This window comes from Azolla caroliniana, unplaced genomic scaffold (assembly GCF_043228905.1).
Source record: "Azolla caroliniana isolate FFs.n. ecotype wild unplaced genomic scaffold, voAzoCaro1.0.p SCAF_22, whole genome shotgun sequence".
Classification (NCBI taxonomy): domain Eukaryota; kingdom Viridiplantae; phylum Streptophyta; class Polypodiopsida; order Salviniales; family Salviniaceae; genus Azolla; species Azolla caroliniana.
The window spans coordinates 8118414-8145803 of record NW_028230457.1 but is presented as its reverse complement, the minus strand read 5'-3'; the positions used below and the strand labels follow the sequence as shown (position 1 = coordinate 8145803).

The following is a 27390-nucleotide window of genomic DNA, read 5'->3' as shown; positions in this document are numbered from 1 at the left end:
CATTCAACACCAAGGGTAGAGCTAGCCTCTAGGGTGTTATCATCTAAGAAAAATAAAATTCGAAGAGAAATTATGCAAAAGAAACTTGTAAGGAAAGGCCAAGTGTTCAACCTACCGATTACACACATCCATCAGCCACCTATAGACGTGAAGAGTGGACAACACCCACTTGAGATTCAAGAACCACATAAATTGCATGTCCAAAAAACCTCAAGAAAAAGATTAAGAAAAATCCACATGGCACCGTCGTTCCATTTATCGTAATCGTTGATCCTGAGGAATGTCTTAACATAGAAGACTTTGATGTGAGAAAGCATGATCAATATATTTACTTTGTAATAGGGGGGTCTCACTCTACTAAGGCAAGAAGGCAACTTGTCAAAGAACGTCCTACCACGTACTTCTTCAAGTATGCTGACTGCAAGATTTACGTCGGGTTAACTATAGAGGAGGCAAAACTACTAGCATGGGATCATAATACTAACAACGATTATAGGCAGAAGATGTCTTCCATAGAGCGGATCCGATTCTTCTACCACAAATACTTGGACACCAAGCAAAAAACTGGCATCAAGCTATACCTAGCACGATGACATCAATGTTTACATGAAATCGGGATAGTGGTCAATGACGCACTGAAGTCGGATGGTATCCACAAATATGAGTCCTAGTTCCAACTTGCCTTTAGGGATGGTGAAGTTTGGGACTTAGATGACCAAATATTTACAATGTGGGAGAACAAGGAAGTCAAGGGTCAAAGGCTAAAGAAATCTAAAGTCGACCCATAATTAGAGTTGAAGTCCATGGCTGCAAAAAAAAGATCGATCTAACAATACAAGAAGCAGTCGACGATATGAAGTTGTCTCTCTGGCGAGCGATGCAGGGGATTAATGTTGAGATACAAGCTCAACATAGTGTAGGGATTAATGTTGAGGAATATATTTTGGGAGTTAGTGTAGGGATTCATTGATAAGCATTGAAGTACGTGTCAGTACTTCTATCAGTCCGTATGGACTTGTATAAAAGTGCTCTCTGAGCACATCCTATGTATAGAGTTTTAGGGTATTATGCGACAAAGTTCAACAAGTCCTTACATTTATTTTCTTAAAGTGTATTATACGACAAGGATTTCAAATGTTCTAATGTGTAGATATGTTTTGACAGTCATAAGGTCTACATGAAAAATCCAAGAAGTTATGATGAAGCAACTAGGTTGCTTGACATGGGACCAAGTGACTGAATAATATCCGTTGACGTCTTCTTATAAGATGCTATCAGAATACTTCATTGCATTCAAGGATTGGGTTAGTATCTCTCTCCTTATTTGCATATGGTAATTGTATTATGTTGAGATATCAAGCTAAAGTAGATTTAGTTAGTTAGTCAACACACGTAACTTAGTAGTTATCTTGATAGAATCTAGTTAGTGTGTTGACCTTAAAGCCTTAGATAGGATTTTGTGCGTGAATGGGTTACATTGTAGATTCTCCACTCTCATGTTCATTTAATATAAGACTTACACAATTGTACCTATATTCTACTCACACATGTGCACCTTTGCACATGAGATGTATATATACCTCATTGTGGGTATTTTTGTATTTGATAATGCTTTTTAATATAGTTAATCATCCCCCATCATGTCTCTTTGTTCATAAGTGTTTTTCCTCTCTTCCTCTCACACTCTCACATACATACACACGCATCACATAATCTTTTGCTACTTAATCAGATAATTAGGTACTAATTAACCCATACTTAATTACCTAATTATTAACATGGTATCAGAGCATGTGGTTTAGAAAATCCACTAAGCCCACCCGACTCCGTGATTGTGTGGTCGAGACGACGACAAATCCGTCTATCCGCTACCATAGTGCTGTTATGTAGCACGTGTACGTGATCCAAGGAAGAAAAACCAAAGAAGAAATAGAAGAGAAGACACTAATCAACATGAACACACAAATAGGTAGTTCGCTCCCTAGTGAAAAGCTAGACTGGAGCAATTATTCATCCTAGGAGTACAAGTTGAACCAATACCTAGTCGGCCAAGGGTATTGGAGCTACATCAACGGAGCACAAGAAAATTGACCCGACCCAAAGAACGTTGACAACTCAACATGTTTATTGCTTGGCAACATGTGTCCATGATCATAGGCTTAGCCACATTCAAGATGCCAAGACGCCTAAAGAGGCATGGGAGAACTTGAAGAAGATGTTCGCCGCCAACACAATTGCCCGAAAGCTTCAACTCCAACAAGACTTGAGCAACATTCAGCAAAAAGATATGTCTATGTTGAACTACACTGCCAAGATTAAGAGCATTTTGTGACTCTCTTGGTTCCATCAACATAAACGTCAACGAAGACGAGATGGTTCAAGTATGCTTGGGCGGCCTCGCACAACGATTCGACTTGTTGAGGACGGCAATCTTGGAGACGGAAAACCCTCCTTCATTCTTCGACCTTCAATCAATGTTATTGGTTGAAGAGAAACACGTCTGAACCAAGACCAAGACATTGAAAGGACAAATGTTCTTCTTGAATTCGGATGGTGGTCGAGGACAAGGTTGAGGCGGTAGAAGAGGTCAACAACAAGACGAAAGCCATAGTGAAACCTTCGGAAGAAGGGGGAGCTTCCATGCCAAACAAGGTCAGCAAACGTGGCCCGCTACTTGCAACTATTGCGGCAAAATTGGCCACTGTGAAGAGGAGTGTCGAAAGAAGAGAAGTGAGTCGGCTTCAACAAGCCGACAACTCACAAATTACGCCACCAACTCTGAATACGAAAATTATGGTGGGCTATTCGTATTGAGGCATAGAGTGAACTCTATGACGGCCTCGGACTCCACAAGAACCTCCAACGCCTCACATCATATGATGTCACACCAAAAGTGGTTTCGTGAACTAAGAATGCTGGATCGACCCGGCTACATAGAGATGGGAGGCAACACCACACATCCCATTCGGCACATCGGCAAAGTTCCATTCGGCAACGACAGCCAAAATAATTGCATCAAGAATGTCTTGCACATGCCCACAATAACAAACAATTTGGTCCTGGTCAGCCAAATCGTGGAGCAAGGCATGCAAGTTCATCGAGAAAGATGGTCAACTCATAGCTAAAGGACAGAGAGACGGTCGAATGTTCATTCTCAATTTGAACGAGGTGAAATCGGTCATGTATGCCAAAGGTCTCAAAACTGAGACCGACATCGAGTTGTCGCACAAAAGAATTAGCCACATCAACTTCCAACGGGTTCGAGCGATGCAATTAAAGGGAGTCAGCATCAGACTTCCAGCCTTCAAGTCAAAATGAGTTGACCAAGTGTGTGACGCATGTCAACTCGGCAAACAACATCGACTCCCACTTCCAAAGGAAATCTACGCAACGAAAGGCTTACTCGATGTCATACATTCGGATGTATGGGAATCGGCTCAAACGCAAACAATTGGCAGATGCCGATACTACGTCACCTTCATCGACAACTACTCCCGCTACACGTGGATCTTCCCGATGAAGAAGAACAACGAAGTGCTATCCGACATCCAAAAGCTCAAGGGCCAAGTCGAAAAAGAAACCGATAAGCACATTAGATGCCTACAACCGGATGGAGGCAAGGAGTACTTCTCCGACAAATTCATCTCCTACCTCAAAGGTGAAGGCATTCGGAGAGAATTCTCCTGCCGGCACACACCCCAACAAAATGGAGTCGCCGAAAGGAAGAATTGGCACATACTCAAAGTAGCACGCGCCATGACGGATGAGAAACACATGCCGAATTTCTATTGGGCCGAAGTTGCATCCACTAATGGAGTACATGAGCTAACTCCATACGAGCTCCTTGATAGAAGGAAGTTGATCCTATCGCACCTCAAGGTGTTCAGAAGCATTGCGAATGTACACATCCCGAACGAAAACCGATAGAAACCTGACATGAAGTCAGAGAAATGTATCCTCGTAGGATACTCGTCCGAGAAGAGGGCATACAAATTCTATAACCCTTCGACCCGAGCGGTTCGGGTGAGTAGAGACATATTCTTCGATGAATCGGCATCATGGTATAAGCTTGATTCGGCTCCACCCGACCCGACCGAGGAAGAGTTGAATGTGAACTCGGAGGATGATATTCAGACAAGTCCTCTACCAAAGGACAATTCAAGCCCACCCGCGCCTTCAAGCATTCCAAGCATGTCACGTCCAAGTACGAACTTGGACAAAGGCAAAAGGTAAGATGCTCGAGTACGAAGTTGACCACCCCAACGACAATGATTTAGATGTGTCGACTCACTCACTAGACACTGAGTTTGGTGTATCCATCATGCGGACACCCAGAGTAAAGAAGGCGTTCACATTAGCAAGCGAAAAACTCTAGCACTCATCTCGAGAGAAGAACCCAGTCACTCGGTTCGGCTACAATGAGTATATGGCCCATCACTATGCCTTCGCAATGAAGTGGGTAGCCGAAAATGAGCCTGAAAGCTTTACGGAAGCGGCTAGTGACCACCGAAGGATGGAAATCATGGATGATGAGTGGCAAACACTCGGCCTTTGACCATTTAGTGCTACAAGCCTTTGTTACAGGCTTGAGGGGGAGGAACCAAAACTGCCACAAAAATGTCGACGCCGAAAGCCGAATAGAAGCCGACATCGAAAGTTGGACAATGCCGAAAGCAAATCTGGATGTCGGATGCCTCACACTTGAGCTTGAGGGGGCGGGTTGAGATATCAAGCTCAAGTAGATTTAGTTAGTTAGTCAACACACGTAACTTTGTTGTTACCTTGATAGAATCTAGTTAGTGTGTTGACCTTAAAGCCTTAAATAGGATTTTGTACTTGACTGGGGTACATTATAGATCCTCCACTCCCATGTTCATTTAATATAGGACTTACACCGTTGTACCTATATTCTACTCACACATGTGCACCTTTGCACATGAGATGTATATATACCTCATTGTGGGTATGTTTGTATTTGATGATGCTTTATAATATAGTTAATCATCCCCCATCTTGTCTCATTGTTCATAAGTGTTCTTTCTCTCTTACTCTCACACTCTCGTATACATACACACACATCACATAATCATTTGTTGTTTAATTATATAATTAGGTACTAATTAACCCATACTTAATTACCTAATTATTAACATATTATCTTTCGTAGTTTAACTCTTTTAATTCTATTTTCTGTGCGCATTAGAAACCATGTCGAGACAAGAAACCGAGAGAAGTAAAAGACATCCATGACTTCCCAACATCGTTTCTTGCTCGCCTCAAAAGGGCCAGAAAGGAAAAGGATCGTCGCTTAGTGAAAGCATACGATGTGGAGGATGATGGAACCTTCAAAAAATTTAGCCACAAGAAAGACATCATATGCGATTTATATTACAATGTATACTGTGGTGATATGGCCGACATGAAGGAGAAATTGCCAAGAAAAGACTACACGTTGTTGATTGCCGATATACCATATGGTTTTCGAATGGTAGGATCAACATATGATGAAGAACCTTTCAAGTTTAAGAAATTAGAGAAAATGGTGAAATATTTTGCAGAAATGACGACAGTGTCCTTGTGGAGAATTTTAATATTTCATAGTATGGACCAAGGCTACTTTGTTGCACAAGCGTTGAGATCTCATTGTCATGGCATCGAGAACCTAGCATGGTACATGTTGACTACTTGAATTTATAATTTGTAAAAGGCTGGTTCATGCTAAACTTGATATTGTATGTCTTCTGGTTATTTCGTTGTCATGTGCAGGATAAAAACCAATGTAAATAGAGGACCAACATTTAGATTTGTGAATGCGATCGAATATATAACTATAGGATATTTTGATGAAATTAAAAAACAACAAATCAAGGAGCATTCAAATGAGGTCGGAGGTTCGAATCTATTGGTGTATCCAACAGTTACACGTAAATTGCGACACGTGACCACAACTAAGCGTGGTCTTGTCAACCCATACTAGAAGCCTCAACGACTCATTATGCGCCTTTTAGAAATGTTCTTCAATGAAGGAGATTGGATATTGGATTTATTCTCAGGCACTGGTAAAGTTTTATATAATGTATACTATGGTTTACACAATTAAAATAACCTTGTAACTTTGTTAAAGCAATTATTATTACTACGTCAACATCTGGTTTGAAGCTTTTTAGCAATACGGTTGCACTGGAGAAAGAAGATGAACTAGTCAATTTCATTAACATGAGGATTAAAGCCTTATGGGAATGTCTTGATCAAGATGAGGAAGTAGGGGCTAAACAGATCGTTGATACCAAGCGATTTCAAACAGCCTCTCGTGAGCCGATTCCTCTGTTAGTTGATGAACCAAGGGAATTGATTGATCTCGATGAGGACCTTCGAGAGGACCCTACGATTGACAGTCTGTCTAGTGTCGATACCACTGAAGCAATTTGTGAGGAGAGTTCTCAAAGAGATGAAGATGATAATGATGTAGTCATCTTAATAGTTATGTAAAATAGTCACCGATGTAATATTGACATTTTAATCTAAGCGTTCGATATTTATATTTTTTCTTTAAATATGTCTATCGATGTTTATATTGTAGGCTTAATTGTTTATATTGTTTCTCTTTTGTTGCTACTATAGACGTTATAACTTGAGCTACATGTTATAATTGACGTCGTGTAACATTAAATCTCAATGTTATTGTTGTTTCAATCTAAGGTATACTTTTGATCATAGTATAAACCATATGTACCATACGTGCATTCGCATTCGTGAATGTTTTAATCATTCGCGTAAGAAAAACACCCTCAAAGAATGATAAATACCATACTTTTGAATGAACTATTTATTATGAGGTAAATAAGCCTAAAAAATGGAAATAAACATTAAAAAATGGGGGATAAAAAACACAAGAATGTTTGAATAACATTCGCATTCGTTTACCAACATAGGAAAACGAATGTCATGCTAGACGAACACGAATTTTACATACTATGCTTTTGATCATCGAATATGTTATACCAATCAAACTCACTTCACTTTTGGGTGTGCCATAATGACTGTCCAAGTGTATCCATTATATAATACATATGTATGGTTGTGCTCTTATATTGATATGCTTCTTTCTTACTAACATTGGGTTAAGTTATTATATCCGGCAACATTCACTAAGTATTTGACTGCACCCAACATTATCAATAACTATAACTATACCTTCCATTTCTTCTCCCTACACCTCCACACAATGGTTAAAGCTGGAGATCAAATGTTGTCTAGACCATGTTCATAGTCCAATACTTGACTACATTTTATGTTTGGAGATCATGATTTCCCCAACATTTAAAACTACTATGCATATTTCATAATACATTTTGAAAGTTTAAATTTTGTCAAACTCATAAACAATAGGCATATTCTAACTTTTAAGTACATTTAGTATTTGGAGATCAACAACTTTAAAAAGGTTCAAAAGAATACTTATTTTTTACTTTGAAACTTGTCAAATATTAATAATTTAGCAAATTCTATATGGGTTAGTTAACGAACATGTGATACTAGTGTAACAAGTTTTCTATATGTATATATTCCAAAAAAAACTCTTTCCATTAGTTATAAAGATTTTACAAAGCAAATTATTATATACAAATCCCTATAGGGACACGATAGGTCCATCTTATGTGGATGCCCACTACCTCAAGAAAAGGAGAGGACGACCATTGTGGGATAAAGTTTTCTATATATTGCATAAATTTGCACAATTATAAAAGGAATTTAAAGTCAAATGCGCGATCCTTCCACTTCTGAACACAAATGTGTTTGTTATGATATGTAACGTTCAATATGATACGTGATGTTTCAATATGGTGTAGTAATTTTTTTTTAAATGGTGAACTTTGTTATAAATGTTATCAATATTTTACCAATTTTCCTATTAATGTTCATGTTATATGATTTTAAATGTGATGAATATTTTTTTAAAATTTCAAGAAGATCCGAATGACATGATTACTCATATGAAAATGGCCGGTTAGAATTTTTTAAATCAAGTGTTGAGATTGAAGGGGTTCCTTTTATGGCAATTTTCATTGTTGGAGATGTCAAGCATATTCAATCATGAAGAGAGACAAGTATGTAAGTTAGTTGGACATCACATTCGTCATTTGGTCTAATAAGAAAGGTTAGGGGATGTCGAGAGATATATTCATGGTTTGTAATGATATGAATACATATCTCTCTATGTAGATATGTAAAGTTGAAGTAGAGAACAGTTGTCACTAGAGGTTAAAAACTTTGCCCAACATCGATAGTGACCACTTTTACACACATTTATTAATATAATTGTGCCTTTTCTTCAAATAAAGGAAAATAGAGATTACCCAAAAACACTACACATTTATTAATCATATAATTGTGACTTTACAACTAAAGACTGAAAAATAGAAAACCAAAAGAGAGAGAGAGAGAGAAAGAAAGAAAGAAAGATATATTAACGTCTTTTAAGAGGCCAAAATGGCCTATAAGCCCAAATAAGAGATTACATCTTGAGTGTTTTCTCATCTTTGAGAGAGAGAGAGAGAGAATAGTAGATTAATGAGAGAAGAGTTCAGAATGTGGGGATTTCCATGGGTGACCTAACCAATGAACCATGCAATACTATACGTTTTGAGGAAACATTTAGCACGTTGCTCTAATAGTGAGGGTAAGGTTTGGATAAATACAATACCTATCACCCACACTTTTATTTAGGGGTAGAGAACACTAACAAAAGCAATGAGGAGCTAACTATGATTTATGAACTCACTCACAAACTTTCATAACATTTCTACTACACTTTTATTCAGAGCTAGAGAACCCTAACAAAACAAATGAGGAGGTTGTCTAGCATTCTATGAGTTCACTCACAAACTCTTGGAATGTAAGGGTGGAGGAACCCGAGGGTGTCAATGCGGCATGTGCAGCCATTGCCATCTGAGCCACCTTCTTCCTCAAATTAAGCGGAGTTAAGTCTTCGATGCCAAGCCCTATCTCTCCCATTACTCGTTGCAATGCGTGTGTGAGGGTTGCGTGCCGTATGGTTCCTACGCCACCCATGATGGTGTCCACACCTGGCAACCCAATGCCCCATTGTTCTATGAGCCACAAGTTCGTGTTTTGCTCCGCCATACGAGGGCACCCGACCATTGGAACCCCATTCCACAGGCTCTCTAACAAGGAATTCCACCCGCAATGGGTCACAAAAGCTCCAATGGATCGGTGTTCCAACACTTGCCTCTGAGGTGCCCACGATACTATGAGGCCTTTCTCCATAGGAAGGAGACCGGGGCGGAAATTCTCCGGGAGCGATTCAGTAGCCGATCCTTGGCGAATCACCCATAGGAACGGCCAGCCGACTGCCTCCAATGTGGCCGCTACCTCTTGTATCTCCTCCGCAGACAAGAATCCCACCGACCCAAATGCCACATACACCACCGATTTCTCTTCACGAGAATCGAGCCACCGCAAGCATTGGAGTTGAGTCTCATCCACAAGGTCCTTGCAAAGACTCACACCTAGAGTTGGGCCGATGGCCACGATTTTCACATTCTTCGCTCTCAAGGCTTCGATGGCCCCGGCCTCGAGCTCGTGGAAGGAATTCACGAGGACCCGTTTGGGATCGGGCCGGCCATGTGCGAAAGATCGAAATATGGCTTGTTCAGTTGGGCCAGTGAGATCCTCATTTGTGAGGGTGTGGATAGGGAGATGGCCCAATCTAGATGTCGAGATGCCGGGCACAAAGTCCAGCGGGAAATCGTGTGTGCCTGATGGAGAAGAATCAGAATTGAGTATGTATGTATAGAAGATGGGATGAAATGTATATGGAGAGAGAGAGAGAGAGAGAGAGAGAGAGAGGACCTTGTTTGAAGGGTAAGATGCCCATCGAGATGAGTTGTAGTATGGAGGAGCCGAACACATAAGTGGATGCAGAGCCTGTCCACATCTCCACATGAGGGATGCCAAGATCACTGGCCAGATCAACCGTCCATGGCATGAAAGTGTCTGAAATGAGGCAAGAAATGGGGGGGGGCGGAAGAAGGTCATGGTAGCCACTACTTGCCTTGGCGGAGGAGAGAATGAAGCTCCGGAGAGGACCCAGGAAGTGAGTTGCCAAGATCTCAGAGGTTGCCTTCCACGAGCCGACGCAGGCCAACAACTTATGGGTGGTCTCGGGCGGGAGTTCTAAGGCTGCAAACCGGAGGTTTTCCTCGGGTGCCGATTCGCCATGGTGGGTATCCAAATGGACCGGCATTAGGAACGTGGACAATATGCCAGATGCGCTTAACCGGAAGGCTATGTCTAAGAGAGGATTGATGTGGCCTTGTTCTGGGAACGGGAAAAGTAGCACGTGCGGATTCCGGGGGGCCGCCGGCGTGACCAGCTCTAGTACCATGGCTCTCTTTGAAGGTGTAAAATTATGGTTCTCACTCACAACTTATGGGGTATTTATTTGTTAGAGAACCCTTCATCCTCTTCTCTCTTCGGCTAGTTCATTGAGTGTACTTGTGTCACAAATTTTCCCATGGGAATTCACACCAATTGGCCTCTTTATGGACGATAAAAATTCTAATTCTAATTGGCATGTGGGATGATTAGCAAAGAGAGATGCTTCCATGAGACATATGCTTTGGGGTGATTGGGATGGAAAGTAATTTGGGCATTGAATCGAGTGATATAGCTACATTATAACATTGGTTATTGCCAAACCGGACTGAGAGTAGTTGTGTGTTTCAACATGGAAGTAATAATCTCCACATCATGATATCTGTTTTAAAAGAAATGAAGGTACATCTACATGGTGACGTTAAATGTTGTCCAAAGCTACAATTGGGGACCGACTTGAGTATCCGTTTTCACATTCTTCCATATGGTGATATGAATATCTATTTTAAGACTGGCTTGCATCAGTATTCGACTCTCGAGCACATAGTAGTCAAGTGTGATATGTTGTTCAATGTAGCACTGACGTAGGATTGACTCCATTGAATTCAATAGTCATGAAAAAATTATCCACAACAAATAACCCCATAAACTTAACACTAGAGGCGTAGTTGTCCATATTAGTCTGGACAAAGGAGTGACTTCGTTGAATTTAGTAGTATTACGAATTTTAAACACAATAAATACAACTACGAATTCATTGGAATAATAATTCATATTTATAAAATTGTATTTACATTGAAAGCAATGAGTATAAATAGTATGGAAATCGACCATTGTGGTTACACTCAAGTTGTGTCTTCTGAAGGAATTATCATATATATTCTATTGTCCCTTCTTGGAGACATTTTTTGGGGGAGAAAGTGGAGGCAATGTTTATGAGAATTATGGTACTTGGGACCACTAAAAGTATGTGAAAAGTCGTAATCTTAAGGTGTCAATGTTTATCATTCTCCACCATATGGAATGCTTAAAAAGTAGTGAAGGAAATTGAATTTACATTGTTTGTGGATAAGATGTTAAATGAGAGGACCTATGTGCCTTTATATACTAATACATGTGTGGAGGACATAATCCATTGATGGAAGCCATGTGAATATTGCACCACATACACCTTTCTCTCAACATAATGTCATGAATTATTACCCCCCCCCCCCCCCCCCCCCGTGTATGAATGTATTATCTTATTAATATTCATTGATTTAAAAAAAAATAAAATTCCAAAACAAAAACTCCTTCCATTAGTTATAAAATTTACAAATGAGATTATTATGTACAAATCCCTGTAGGGACGCGATAGTTCCATCTTATGTGGATGCCCACTGACTCAATAAAGGGAGAGGACGACCATTGTTGGATGAAGGCAATTCATTGTCTTTCAACTCCATCGGCGTCGCCCTTGAGGCCATCATATTGGCTCTTTAGAGTGGCTACAATTTCACTCCATATCACTTGCAGTAACATTGTTGGATGCACGGTTTGATTGGAGAAGACCCATCTACACCATTGTTACCAAAGAATCCAAAGAGTTATTGGGCGGACCAATTCCAACATAACTTGATATTTGTCATTAAGAGGAGTTGAGTGGACATTGCCGATGGTGGAGAAAAAAACCTCTTGTGCTTTTATCACCAAAGTCATCCCCTCCTCATGATGTTGGTATCTGCCATAATAGCCAATATATATTTCCCCACTTGATTGAGCCTTGCACCTGGCATAATTGCAACAAGTGGCCAACCCCCCGCCATATTTGATGGGACGTTGGGCAGTCCCACAGAGCGTGTCGCATTGATTCTACTGCATTTGGACACTCTACACAATTACGAGAGCTAAGGTTCCCACCGGTAGTGACTTATGTATTAATAGCCATTAGAACGTGGTAATTCACCTCGTGTGTTGTTGTTTCCAGATTTTCTGCCAAAACTTGGTGATAATTGTGTGAGGAACTTGATATGTGTGCCAGTCCTTTGCAGCAGCCGGCTCTCGGATGGTTTGAGCAGCTAGAATGTGGCGACCCAATCTAGTATTGAATTGGAAGAAAGGGATGGGTTTGCTTCCTAGCCCCGCGTAAGGATCACGCCATGTCCATTCCAAAGGGTCCCAACTGACCTTACGTAGCCATGTGTTGTACTTTAATCGGATCAGGATCTACAATCCATTTATTACCAGTATACATGAGTACTCAAATTGTGTTATTTTGTGTTGGTGTCTCAGGGCCTCGTAATTTATAGCCTTTGATCCTGTCCGGTGATCCCCTACCTCTCGGGATCAATGATCCCTCCTCCTCTTATCCTATCCATTTCTCCATTGTCGTCCTTTGAGTAGAAGCTTCCCTAATCAATAGAGCGTTAATGATTTTCGATCTCATAGTCCATCCGCCCTTGATTCCATGGAGTATGTTGGCTTGATCTTGTAGTGGCAGTGACATAAACCGTCTCCAACATTCTATAGTTTTTCCTAGACCTTCTACAATGTAACCCCATGACAACCCGTTACTTGATCCAAGTAGTTGATTAAATTCATCCTTGATACATGAGTTCCAAAGGATATGTTGATTGAGCCAGGCAGGTTCGAAACTCGGTTGATCGCACTGGAGCCCTCGTCACACCATGCCTTCCACATGGATGCACTGAATCTATCCTCGAATTGGTGGGAGAAACTAGGTTTGCGATCCATGTTTAGAATCCAAGCCGTTTGGGGGGCCCAATTGACCCCTTTTCGTGACCTAAAGTATGCAAAATGTAACCGTGGTAGCATTTTCCAACAGTCATTTCCTGGTAGGAGTCCTCACACCACAAATTTGGCAAGGTTTTTTATTGTGAGAGGGGATCAATAAGACCCAATCCCCCACTCGACTTAGCTGTTGTGAGTATAGGTCACACCACCTTTGCGTGAGTTACATGATCTTCTTTACCAGACCAAATGTAGTTGCGTACCAGTCGTTGAATCTGATGTATACTTTCCTTGGAGATTGACTGTACCATGTTATTGCGAGTAGTACCTGGTTTGCCACTATGATGTGACCCGCTAGCGATAGTTTTCTTGAACTCCAATGTATCAACTTTTGTCGAATGGAATGGATAACAGGTGCAATCATAGTCTCCGGTGGTATGTTGAAACCAATTTGGAAACCCAAATATTTGGTGCTCGCTCCTTGATTGATCCATTTGAAAGCGGGATGTGGGTGCCACGCAATATGTGTTTCATGAGAAAACCATATTGCACAGGATTTGTGCCAATTGATCATGGCATTGGATCTCTTGCAAAACATGACTAACCCACTTTCGAGCTTTTGTAGGTTTGCCAAGTCCCCTTGCAAGTAAACCGATGTGTCATCTGCAAATTCTATATCCAGGATGCTTTGGTGAGATTGTGGGATGGGAAGACCACGTAGGTTGAGATGTTGCGAGTTGAGAAAGCAAGGGAGTGTGTAGGGGTGCTTTGGTAAATGGATGGGTTTAAGATTGCATAAGTATATGAGAGTATTTTTGTGTATGTGTGTCTATGTAAATGTTCATATAAATGATAATGTGCAAGGTATGTATGAGTAAATACAATGTAAGTGTGTGTGTACTTGTGTGTGTATGTAAGTATGTATATATGGATGTGTATGTATTTATGTATATGTATATACGTATCTATCAAAATATGGAAGTGTGCATATACATTGTGTGTATAAATGTGAGGGGTGACATAACCTGCAACAAGAAGTGATGTTAGCATCGGCCGGTGATAGAGGCGCAATGGATGTAGCAATAGTCGCCAACCAACCTCTTCTTTGCTAGTCATCAACAAGTAGCAGGGGGGTGGGGTGGGGGCATTGATTCATGTTTCATAGATTTTTTCCACAAAAGGCTCTTGGTGGAATCCCCAAGAGTACCCTCTGTGGGTTCAATCTATTATTGTAGATTCAATGCACAATTGTGGATTCATTCCATGAATGCTTTTGGACCTTCAACATGATCATTGATTCATGTCCCAAGCACGCATTCTTTACACGAGCACCTAAAACATGAGTGTCCTTGGAATCCATAAAAACTCCTCCATTACACGAGAGCCCTTTAAAAGCATGAGAGTTGGTTCATGTCCCAAGCACCCATTATTTGCGCAAGCGCTCGTTCAACACACAAGGGCATCATGCGAAAGGATCTCATGAAGTCAATCCGTGAAGAGATAGCACAAGAGCAATCCACAAAACGTTTACATTATGCCATTCTATGAGAGTAAACCGCAAGAGGAATACACAAAGAGACCCCACGAAAAGTAGGATTTCAAATTGTTTTGGGTGTGGTAGAACTATGGAGCAGAGAAACGGGCTGAACTGTGAGCAGATGAATGAGTGATGGCTGAGCGCCGAGCGGCACCTAAGTCAACACAGAGAGGGAGTTCCATATCAATGTTTAATGTCGTCTCTCCGCCTATCATCTCTCCTCATATTTCAGGTAAGGTCGTCTCACTCTCCTTGCCAAATAATGAAAAAACCCTAGTGTTGACAAAAGTACATCGGTTGGAGGCGGTCTCGTTGGTGGCACATATGGAAGGATTAAGGCCGAATAGGCTAGAATTACGTCATATGTTGTATGTGATCTTTCCGGAAAAAGTAAATAATGTGGTAGACATACAATTTATGGGCAAAGGATGTTATCATTTGGAGTTTTCCGATCATTTGTCCATTGGTCGTTTGTAGGAGATCAAGCATACATCGTTGCAAGGTGCGTGGATATCTTTTTATAAGTGGAATCATAATGTGATTACTGATGATATTCTGAAGAACAAAGAGGCCCATATGATTTTTACCACCATTTTCCCCAGATTGAAGAAACAATGACATCAAATGTTAACCCAAATAAGCTCTCTTCTTGGCACAGTGATAGCTATTAAAAATGAGACTTCACAAGATGATGAACGCATACGAGGAGCACCTTCATTGAGGATTTTGGCACCTAGGAATACTGAATTACCATCTTATGTTTTGTTGTTGAATCTGCAGGGACATAACGAATCGTTATCCAAGAGGATTATGTATCATGGTCTTCCGGATCAATGTTTAATATGCAAAAAATTTGGGTATTTAGGCAAGAATTGTCCACGTAGACGCTATTGATCAGAGGAGGTCTTATAATCGACTTCGAAGGTGGGCAGATCAAATTGGACACCAGTTGCAACTAAACATTCTTTTAAACAGACTAATTCTTCGGTAAATTCTATGTTTTTGTTGGATTGCAATCCGTATAATCCTTTGAATAGCAAGGAAGGTAGTGATATTTCATTGAAAAATAATTTAAGGGAGGTGAATAAAGTCACCGAAGTACAAATTCCATCATCCTCGAAATAGGATCAAGAAGTCTTATCGTTAAAAGAATTTAATGATACAATCTCCCTTACAAGCCATCATAAGTTAGAGGCTTTGTTTATGGGGCAAGTCAAAGGTAATCAATTGGGAGATAAAGGAAAACATATCATTCATTCCTTAGCCCACCCAATGTCTCAAGACAAAGGGCAAAAGATTGAATGTTCGGGTGTTAACATGAATTGTGAAAACCTGTTATCTTTAGTAATCTACGAGGAGGATACATCAAAACAAAACTCTCTCTTGATTTTGGAAAAGGAAAGTCCTTAGAGTACTAATGATTTCTCTTTTTCAGCAATATCCTTGGGTACCGGGGATAATCCTACAATGGAAAAGGTGATCCCTATCCGTTCACACAAATATTCATAAAGATATGATGACAACAAGAAGACAATTACGTGTTGCTGAGGAAGGAATATGTAGATGTCTTGTTTTGGTGGAGAAAAGGATAGTTTCATAATGCCTAGTTTATTTATGGATGTTCTGAATATAATCTCATGGAATTTACAAGGATTAGGAGGTAATCGGTTTCGACGAATGAGAGGGGCTTTTAGACAGGAATTGAGAAAACCTTACATAGGCACAATAGATGTGATCATGATTTAGGAACATCATTTAGGGGAACGACATCTCTTAAGATATGGAAATCTTCTCCCTAGGAGGTGGCAACACTTTTGGTTACCGGCCTTTGGTCCAAACGATATTCAAGGGGGTTTATGTATTGCAATTTCACATATTTGGGCCTCACATGTAATTATGTCAGGATCATTATCGAATAAAAGAGCACAATATATTGTTTTTCAAATAAGAGAGATTAAGTGGGGTTTGCTTAATCTTTATGGCCCAAATTCAGAGGCAGTGAGGACTCGTTTTTGGAGTGGAATTTTATTAAAAGTACCCCAACAGATTGATCATTGGGCATTAGTTGGGGACTTTAATATGATAGAGGATGTGCAAGATAGGCAAGGTGGTAGTTTAAATTGTCGTAGTGTATTTTGTAAACTACGTGAAAAACGTGTAAAATAACCGATTAAATAAATATGAAGAAAAAGAAAGAAATATCAAAATATATATTACATGTATAGGCCAAGATTCAAACCTTGTACCTCCATGTTAATAATTTGAAGCCTTACCATTACACTAACACATTATAAATGTTAGAAAAGTAGATATCCCACATAGAAAGGTTACTTCACGCATATTTTCTAGGAAAAAGCTTTACTTAGGGGTCGAAGCATGCTATGGTGTACCAACTTTTGGCCAAAAATTTAGTACTAAATTGAGGAAGAAAATAAACATTAAAAATTGAAAATAAAACAATTATTATCTTGACAAATTTCAAATAACAAATTCATTACGTCACACTTGAATGTACAAAGATATTATACATTACACTCAAAATGTCCCAAGACCGTATTTAATACATTAATTGTAATTTCATTCTCCTAGGTAGAGTTGTACGAAAGCACACTTGGAGAAGGTTTCGAATGTGACACTTGGTCAGTCTCAGTCTCAGTCTCTCTAAGTCTCTCTCTCTCTCTCTCTCTCTCTCTCTCCCTCTTCGGTCTCGAAGTTGTTAGACAGACAGTGGTAGAAAGTTAGAAAGAAGACACATATCTATTACCTTTCTCTCTCTTTCTCTCTCTCACTCCACCTTTGAATCTCTGTTTCTTTCTTTCTTTCTGTTTCTCTCTCTCACTCCACCTTCGATTCTCTGTTTCCCCGCGTAGTTGTTGTTGTGTTCCCCTCTGTGCCAGGTTCGATCTCTATCTCTGTATATGCAGAGATTTTTGTTTCCCCGGATTGATGTTCTCGTTGTTGATTTTCTTTCCTTGTGTATGCTCGTTTGTCTCCTCTACAGTAGCCTCGTCAACAACCTCTTGCATATAGGTGATTTTGAAGGCTTGGTGTGCTCCCAAGGTGTCGAAATCAACACGGTGTGGTACCTCTGCCTTGACCTTGGCTCCAATTGCCTTCGACCCATCAATCCATCTGCAGCTTGTATGACCTCCAGGTATTCTCTGTGCTACATGCCCAACTGGTATGTTTTCGTTTTCTCTGTGTTTCCTGTTCGTCTGTTTTTAATTTGTATGTGTATGGGCATTTTTAGGTTTTGATTATTCATAGTCTATGTGTTGCATGCCCAACTGGTATGTTTTCATTTTTTCTGTGTTTCCTATCTGTTTGTTTTTAATTTGTATGTGTTTGACATGGATGAGTTTTCTTCCAACTGTTTAGGGTGGTTGTGTGTTTGACATGGTTTGTACATGCAACTTAGATGGAGTTGGCTATGATGAGTTGTTATGTTTTCGTTTTCTCTGTGTTTCCTGTCTGTCTGTTTTTAATTTGTATGTGTTAGACATGGATGAGTTTTCTTCCGAATGTTTAGGGTGGTTGTGTGTTTGACATGGTTTGTACATGCAACTTAGATGGAGTTGGCTATGTTTTCGTTTTGTTGGTGTTTCCTGTCCATCTGTTTTTATTTTGTGTTTGTTTGACATGGATGAGTTTTTTCCAACTATTTAGGGTTTTTGTGTGTTTGACATGGCTTGTACATGCAATGTGTTGATGGTAATTTGATGAGTTTTATTCTAGTACATGCATATTCATTCAACGAGAATAGTGATGACTAGGACAATGACGAGAGGACACCCATAAAGAAGACATTGATGAAAGAGAAAGTGAAGACACCAGTGAAGGAAGGAAAAAGGACACCTATCAAAGAAAGCAAGAAGACACCCACAAGAGAAAGGGTGATGAATTCATCAACATAGAGAAAGAAGATGTACCACTCCATCATTCGAGACACACCTCTCAGATGGAGTTATTTCCTTCGAGCACCACCTGAAGTTTATCCTTAGTTGAGAGAGTGGTTGATAAAAACCTGGGGGTCAGCACATCCCAATACAATGCGAGGATTCCACATAAGAGGATTGAAGAGGGAATATGTGAACTTATTGAAGATGATATATTAACATGTTTATGATACAAATCAAATCTGTAACAATGAGGTGGGTACTGTTTTTCCACGTGCATTTGCATGTGAAGTTCAGGGTGGCATCAACATAGATTGGGAAGATTTTAATCGGCATTGGTCAGAACATTATAAAGGGTCCTCCAATACCAACACTGGCTTGAAGTCATCGAGAACCTCTCATGTGGATATTCCGACTACAACACCTGTCCACCAAGTTCAATCTGCAAAGGTACGGGCCACAATGACTGAAAAGCATGAACAGATGATGGCCAGTTGCATAGCTTCTATGAGCTCAAGAATACAAGCACTACTTGCTGATTTGGAAGCAGTTAAATCAGTTGAGATACAGGCAGAAAAGAAATTCTCTTCATTAAAGAGTATATATGAATGGATTACATCGACAATCCAAAATTCAGAAAGTGAGGTGTTGAAAGAGGAGTTGAAGAAAGAGCTAAACAATATGGGCACTCAATTAGGTTCATAGATGAGAGACCTTGATACTTGCAGGAATGCACATTCCGAAATAGATCATAGGTTGTCAGCTTTAAAATTACATTCCGAGAACCTTGCGTGCTTGATGCAGGATTTAAAACAAAAAGGTTTTGAAACTTTGTGTCCATCTGTAATTGAGCACCCAAGTGATATGGAAAGTACCATTACTAGTATAGCTATATCACGGTATTGGCTTTAAAAGTTATTTATTTCTACTTCTGTGGTATAAATATCATATTAGCTAATATATTATAACTTGTGTTTGCAATCTGCCAGGTGTATATTTTGTGGCCTCGGATTCAAGCTGGAGGCTATGGATGTTGTGATTACATCGTGCTTGCACACATATCATGTGTTATGTGCTAAGTATCATTTTGAGAAAGAGAATACATGTATGGACTGTAAAACTACAATTGCGGTTGAGTGGTACTATGCTTGGGGTTTAAAAGTACACCCATACGATATTTGGCTCTACTATTCTATTGTTTGTATTATATGATGTCAATTTACATTTGGATTAGAACTAGTGTACGCCACAATTCATACTTCAAATTTAGGAGAACAATGGATTAGTATTAGTGTATCTCTAACAACTAATATGTGGAACCCTAATTATGTGGGTTGGTAGTACTCTTAATATATCATTGGTATGTGTAGTTGAAGGGATATTTTCCAGAATTAGTACTAAAAGGGAACCAGGTACAACATCGTCCAATCTATATTGCAACTTGCCTAGTACTAGTTTAGTAGACACTATACTTGTATTGTAGTACACTGTTGACTGTTAGTATCGTTTGTGTAACTTGGGAATTAGTACTAGTTATGTAATTTGGTAACAAGGTGTATAGTAAATTGTTGAATATTAGTACAGTTTGTGTAATTTTGAAATGAGGTGTGTCAAACACATATCACGTTTAGTACTAATACTATTCAAGATTAATATTGTTGGTGTAATTAGTACAAGTTATGTAATTAGGTGTGTAGAACACATATCATGTTTAGTATTACTTGTGTGCAAAATACCACGTTAGTACTAAAATCCAATCTACATTTGTTGGATTAAGCACATCTTCCACACATCAGGACTGTGAGAAAAACGAAGCATTCATATTTGAAGAGCAGCTGGCATGTACAAACAAAAATTTGTCTAAAGAAGCCCATGAGGAGTGTGGAAAGAATATGGCAAGTACTGAAGAGAAGACTGATTGTACTGAGAATGTATCTGTAGTGTCTAAAGATTCCCATGAGGAGTGTGGAAAGAACATCGCTAGTACTGAAGAGGAGCTTGATTGTACTGAGAATGTGCTAGTAGTATCTAAAGAATCCCATGAGGATAGTGGAAAGAACATCGTTACTAATAGCATCACCCATGAGGACCAGGTAATAAAGACTACCCAAGAAGGGGAGCACGATTGTCTTAAGAATGAGGTGACAACCGCCGTACAAGAGGAGTTGACCATGACTACTGCCACAGTCCACATATAGGAGTCTAATTGTATTAAGAACGAGTGTACAAGCATCGGTGATGACGATAGGGCAATAAAGATCACCCAAGAAGGAGAGCACAGTGGTCTTAAGAATGAGGTGACTATCACCAGCCAAGAGTTCGCCAGGAGTATTGCTATGGCCCACATACAAGAGCCTAATTGTACTGAGACTGAGCATACTATCAACAACATGAGTAGTAAAACAACCCACATTCAGGAGATGAGTGATAATTTGTCTATCGACAGTACCTTTGTGGATGTGTGTACAAGCATTGCAGTTGCAGAAAACACAGTTGCTCTCTCAAGCTTGCCACTAGTACAAGGTGCCCGTGGATCCACGCCTGTCTCTGATGCCTCTGATGATGAAGTGCCACTTAGTCAGCTGATACCTAAAGGCTTTAAGTTAAAGAAGAATGTAAAATCAGAAAAAATTGGCACCAACAACAAGCGCATTACAAGATCGGCCAAATTGCCCTCTAGTGCCTGATTGTCTTTCAATTGTACTTGAACTTTAGCTGAACTGTTAGTGATGTCTGAAATTGAACTATTTGGTATACCAAAATACTGTCTCATTTATCTGAAATAGTTATACCAGTGTCTTTCGATTGTACTTGAACTTTAGTTGAACTGTTAGTGATGTCTGAAATTGAACTATTTGGTATACCAAAATCCAGTAGTTATACCAGTGTGAAATTCTATATTGCCAATTGTAGAGAATGAAAATGTATTCTATTGTTAACTCTGAAATGCTGTGAAGATCAGATCACTCATCTAGTGTTGTAGTGTAATCTGAATTTCTATATTGCTAATTATGAAATGATCTTTGGTGAGGGAGGTACGAATTTATCACACTCCCATGCAACCATGATTGTGTTGATTACAAATAAAATTCTATATTGTTAACTGAGATGCTATATACAGTTCATTATACCAGATGAAGATTTAGAAGACTGCTATATACTGTCATGCAACCGAACTTTACATCAGATGTATGTATCCGTCTAACTGAGATACTTTGGGAGACTACTATGTATTACTTAATACTTGCAATTGACATTGGGAGACTGCTATGTATTACATAATACTTGCAATTGACATTAGTACTAAACTAATATGTATATTGATACTTGCGTTAGTACTAATATGTATATTGATACTTGCGAAGTATGGTCTCCTTGAGTGCACATGGTTAGAGTTGAATAATGACTTGAGTGCACACAATAGAGACTTGATAGTTGAATAAGTTTGGGCCATATTTAGGCTACTAAGTATTCAAGACTTCACACCTTAAACCATAGAAACAAGCTTTAGGCTACTAAGTATTCAAGACTTCACACCTTAAACCATAGAAACAAGCAACTCTATAATTACCATAAACACTGACAATACAAAAGTATTGAAGACTTCACACCTTAAACCATGGAAACAAGCAACTCTATAATTACCATAAACACTTACAATACAAGCTCAATAAATAGTCTCAATACATCAAATATATCGATTCATAATACATAATAGAAGAAACACAAAATATATCGATTCATTTGTCAATCATCAAAATTAACATATCAATACATCAAATAGTGAACTACAAGTGGATGTTTTTCAGTTTTCTGGTACAATGTATTGATAGGTTGACTTTCAAGCATTAAATAGAGAGACCTCCCCTAATATGTGCTCATGAACCTCTTGGGGGACCTTGTAGACAGTGTTGTATCCCTTAACCTTGTGCTTTGCTTGAGTCATATTGAATTTGATCGCAAGAATGGCATCAATGTAGATTATTGCGATCGGTGCTTCTTTTAGTAATGCATATTTGTTCTTGCACTGCAGCAACTTTGCATAATAGTTTCCATACACGACAGACTCACCAACATTGAAATTGTTGCCCCAACCATCCCTCACCACTTCTTTCAATAATGTCTTGCCTTGCTGGCACACCACAATGTAGTAGTCTTCTAAATCTTCATTCTGAGGAGATTTGAGCACTGCAAAATGATCTCCAACTTCCAATAAAACTACCAAGTCTTGATGTTGGTTGTAGTATACAATATCGTTTGAATGCGCATCCTCTTCAATATCATCTTGTCGTTCAGGCTCAAGCTTCTGCAGCTTCCAGGGCTCGACGATTGATAGGTTGATGCATTTATCCCAAGCTTCATCTATACACATGGAACAAAAGCATGATAAAGTACGGAGTAACAATTGTGTTGTGTCCTTGCGGCTAAACCCTAATACACAATGGGTGCTGCGTGTGCCTTTCACGGTTTTACAACCATATGATTTAGTTCTATCAACCTCATCAACGCAAACTTCAACAAACAATCTATTCTTACCATCATTTGACATCTTCCATGTTAGCCACTACACAACATCATGTGCATTTTGTAACTTAGCACCATTATTATCCAACTGCTCACTTGTAAGGGCACGTTTGATCACAGCCCCCGCGCCATCATGCTCTCCTTTTCCATGTCCAGACCCGAAGTAGTTCCATTGCATACGAATGTTGAATAAGGAGAAATACCTGCTTTTGTATCTCAAGTTTCCAACAAAATTAGTACTATGTTGTCAATTGAGAGTACTACACATCCATTAATATTGATTTAGTACACATTCAAAACAAAGCATAGCACAACGTATCCATTGAGAACACTCTACACTTATTAAAAGATAAATAGTACTATGTTGTCAACCATGTCAACTTGGCATCCATTAATACTAATTTAGTACGGATACAACACAAAGCATAGTACAATGAATTCATGGAAAGCACTCTACATGAATTAACAAATAAATAGTACAAACTCTTCAATATCGGATAGTACCATGTTGCTGACGACGAGTACTTTACATTCATTAATACTGATTTAGTACAAATACAATACACAATACAGTACAATGTGTCCACAGAGAACACAACCCTCCTTAGAAGATAATTAATACTACAACACATGTACTTTACATCCCCCAATAAACACTAATTTAGTATAGATACAACACATAGTACAATACAATGTGTTCATGGAGAACACTCAACATGGATTAATAGATAATTAGTACGAACTCTTCAATATAAGATAATACTATGAGTAAAAGACATGTACTTTACATCCTTCGATAATTACTGATTTAGTAGAGATACAACACACAGTACAATACATTGCCCATGGAAAACCCTCAACATGGATTAAAAGATAATTAGTACAATTCTCTTAAGGACGGACAATACTATGAGTACAAGATGAGTAAATACTGATTTAGTACAGATACAACACACAACATAGTACAATGTGTCTATGGAGAACACTTCACATGGATTAAAAGATGATTAGTACAATTCTCTTAAGGACGGACAATACTATGAGTACAAGATGAGTACTTTACATCCTTCTGTAAATACTGATTTAGTACAGATACAACATACAACATAGTACAATGTGTCTATGGAGAACACTTCACATGGATTAAAGATAATTAGTACAATTCTCTTAAGGACGGTCAATACTATAGAGTACAATACGAGTACTTTGCATCCTTTAGTAAATACTGATTTAGTAAAGATACAACACACAACATAGTACACTTTGTCTATGGAGAACACTTCAAATGGATTAAAAGATAATAAACACAGATTCACGTGACAAGATAGTACTCTTTGATCAAGCAAGAACAGTTAACTTAGTTACAAACAAAATTAGTATGCATGCATCCATGTGAATAGTGTTGTGTTTGAATAGTTACAAACATAATTAGTATGCATCCATGTGAAGAATACTGTGTGTGAATAGTTACAAACATAATTAGTATGCATGCACTAACACAAGAATTACTTCCTTACACATTGCATGATAAGTACTAAACATATGGATTAAAAATTACTTGGCGATAGAACGATCGTGCCGTCTTAAACTACGAGGCAACACCATCAGACCAAACCCAATGAAGGTTAAAGGTTAACCCTAGAGACAATAAATCTGCATGGTGAAGCTTAAAACAATGTTGAACAAATAGTGTATCATGCTTTTTATCATCTGAAATGTAAAATATTGATTTCTTATGTAACTCACCGTCTTGCCTCCAATAGCAAATATGTACAAGTATTGTACATTGATCATTGTACCAATGCATTGATTGAACCTCATTTTGGACTTTAAATTTATAGGTTTCTGCAAAGTCAATAATGGATACGATGACACTCGTTGGTAAGTTATTAATACATTCCTTGAACTGTGAATTTTGCCAATAACTTCAGAAGTTATGTGGAATGAACTCCCCAAGTTGTTTCTTAAATTTTGAGACAAGGGTAGCATCACATGTCTCCTTATATACTTCCTTGATACACTTAGTTACAAGTCCCTTGCCAATATTTTCAGTCACATACTCTAAATATTTCCATTTCACGATATGACTGTTTCCCAAATCAAGCTCCTGCCTACAAAATAATGGTAGTGGACAAACCTTACATGTTCTTAATAGACATGTACGATGATGCCACTCACATGATGGTTCTTTTTCACAAACACAAGACCTCCATAGCTCAGAAACGGATGCATAAGTCATGTTTCGTGCATTACACCTATTATCCTCCCCATTTGGTCTACAAACCTCACAAGTGTAGACACATAATTCCCCGTGTATACCCTTAGAATCAATACGCATTGCATTCACTCCTAGCCTTAACATGTCAATCTTCACGTGGTACACACAACAACATGTATTCCTCTCATTTAATTTTCTAACATAAAATGGTTTCAAACCTTGGAACTTGCGGAATCCAACAGTCAAGCTTGGATGTTGGTCTTTAAAGTTCATGTACAATTCAGCCTACATCAACTAATATATATAACAAACATTAATATACACTTGGTCAAAACACAAATTTATGGAATGTGAATTGATATAAAAAAATGGAATACCTCTGTCATCTCCAAGAAGTGTCTAGGGTGAATCTGGTACTTACCTTGACTTATTCGTTGTCTACACACGTCCTTCTTATTTGGTGAGACACGCGTATTTTTGGCCCAAAATGAATCCACTTTCTCAATAATCTCTTGAGATAAGGCATCACATCGTCGTCTACGTCCCAACCCCAGCCACTTGAATTGGCTTGAGTGTATATTTCGGCGATGTTTCCTCAAGTTCCTTCTTTGAATACCCGGGGCTAAGGCAACTTTAGTATCACTATATTTTTTTTCTCTCACACCGTTCACAACCATGTGTAGGGTTGTCCTCTTTGCAGCAAGTTTGTCTATGCTCTCTACACCTTTCACTAAGTCTAGGGACGACTTCATAGACTCTACAATCTCTTCTGAAACACATTGGTCCCTAAATTTTATTTTCTCCATGTCTTCATTCAAACGTTGATGGTGTTACACTCTACATATAATATCCCTACGATCCTCTTCACTAAATCTCTTCGTTATTTCTACCAAATAACGGACTATGTGAAGAACCACTCGTCTCTTGGTCCTTTCAAATATACATGAGTTACTTGACAACTCACTCATTTGGTCACTAGATTTATCTCAAAAGATTAAGTGTTCGGCAAGAGTAGTTAATGTTATCTAGAGTACACTAGGAAAACACACTCAAATGTTTTTAAATGTGGCATGCAAAGTGAGAAATAATTCGTTTCGAACATTAGAATTACGGATCAAATATGACAATTGTAAAATCTAAAAATTTAGTACTGAAAAATGAAGAAATGAAAAATTTTAATCTTGAAAATAAAACAATGGATGGAAGGAACCTCCAATGGTGGTGGGAGTGTTGATTCTGTGTGATATGCCGCCTCGATTTGCCGGAAGGAACCTCAAATGGTGGAGGGAGCGTTGAATCTGTGTGATATGCCGCCTCGATTTGGTGGAAGGAACCTCCAATGGTGGAGGGAGCGTTGAATCTATGTGATATGCCACCTTGATTTAGTGGAAGGAACCTCCAATGGTGGAGGGTGCCTTGAATCTTTGTGGTATGCTGCCTTGACTTAGAGGAAGGAACCTCCAATGGTGGAGGGTGCCTTGAATCTTTGTGATATGTCGCTTGGATTCGGTGGAAGCATCCTCGCCTCTATGGAAAAAGCCCCAAATCACCACAACATAAATTGCAATCGGTGGAAGTAAGAAAGTCGTTGTCGAAGACGTCACTGTCGGTTGTTATAAGAGGCCTCAGAATAGTCTTTGTTCCTCAACCTAAACCTTAACAAAAACAAAAACCCTAAAAAAACCAGAAATCCTCAACTCAAAAGCTCCAACCTGACATGGATGTCTAATATTTGCTCCCTAAACCCTAACAAAACTCTTAGATTGGAGGAAAAGCAGAAACATGACATGGATGTCTGAGATGACGAGCTCAGAGGGATAGAGGAAGAGGAGTATGAGGGGAACCGCCAAAAACGACGTGAGGGGAAGCGTCAAAATTGACGTGAGGGAAAAATAGCCCCCAAAATGGAAAGAACATCTCCTCACGTGTTCCCCCACTCCTTGTAGTAAATGACACTTGTACTACAGTCACCCCACTCTCCAAAATTGATTTTTTTTTTCTGAATTATTTAGTACTAACAGTATCGAAAGTACTAACAATTTTTGTGGCTAAAAATAGTACTTTTCTGGTACACCATATCGTGCTTC

At 39.1% G+C, this 27390-nt stretch overlaps 1 protein-coding gene across 1 annotated transcript; it reads right to left on the bottom strand.

The window, feature by feature from the left end:
- Window positions 1-8613: 8613 nt before the first annotated feature.
- On the bottom strand, window positions 8614-10442 carry LOC147849916 (linamarin synthase 1-like). Its single transcript, XM_087337028.1, has 2 exons — window positions 9874-10442; window positions 8614-9779 (listed from the first exon to the last, which is right to left on the bottom strand). The coding sequence occupies exons 1-2, from the start codon at window positions 10406-10408 to the stop codon at window positions 8860-8862; spliced, it is 1455 nt and encodes a 484-aa protein (XP_087193154.1). The 5' UTR covers window positions 10409-10442; the 3' UTR covers window positions 8614-8859.
- Between the last annotated feature and the right edge of the window lie 16948 nt (window positions 10443-27390).

Coding starts and splice junctions, on each gene's coding strand:
- LOC147849916 (XM_087337028.1), bottom strand. CDS start 10,408: ATGGTACTAGAGCTGGTCACGCCGGCGGCCCCCCGGAATCCGCACGTG. Junction 9,780..9,873: donor CATCTTACCCTTCAAACAAG/GTCCTCTCTCTC, acceptor CTTCTCCATCAG/GCACACACGATTTCCCGCTG.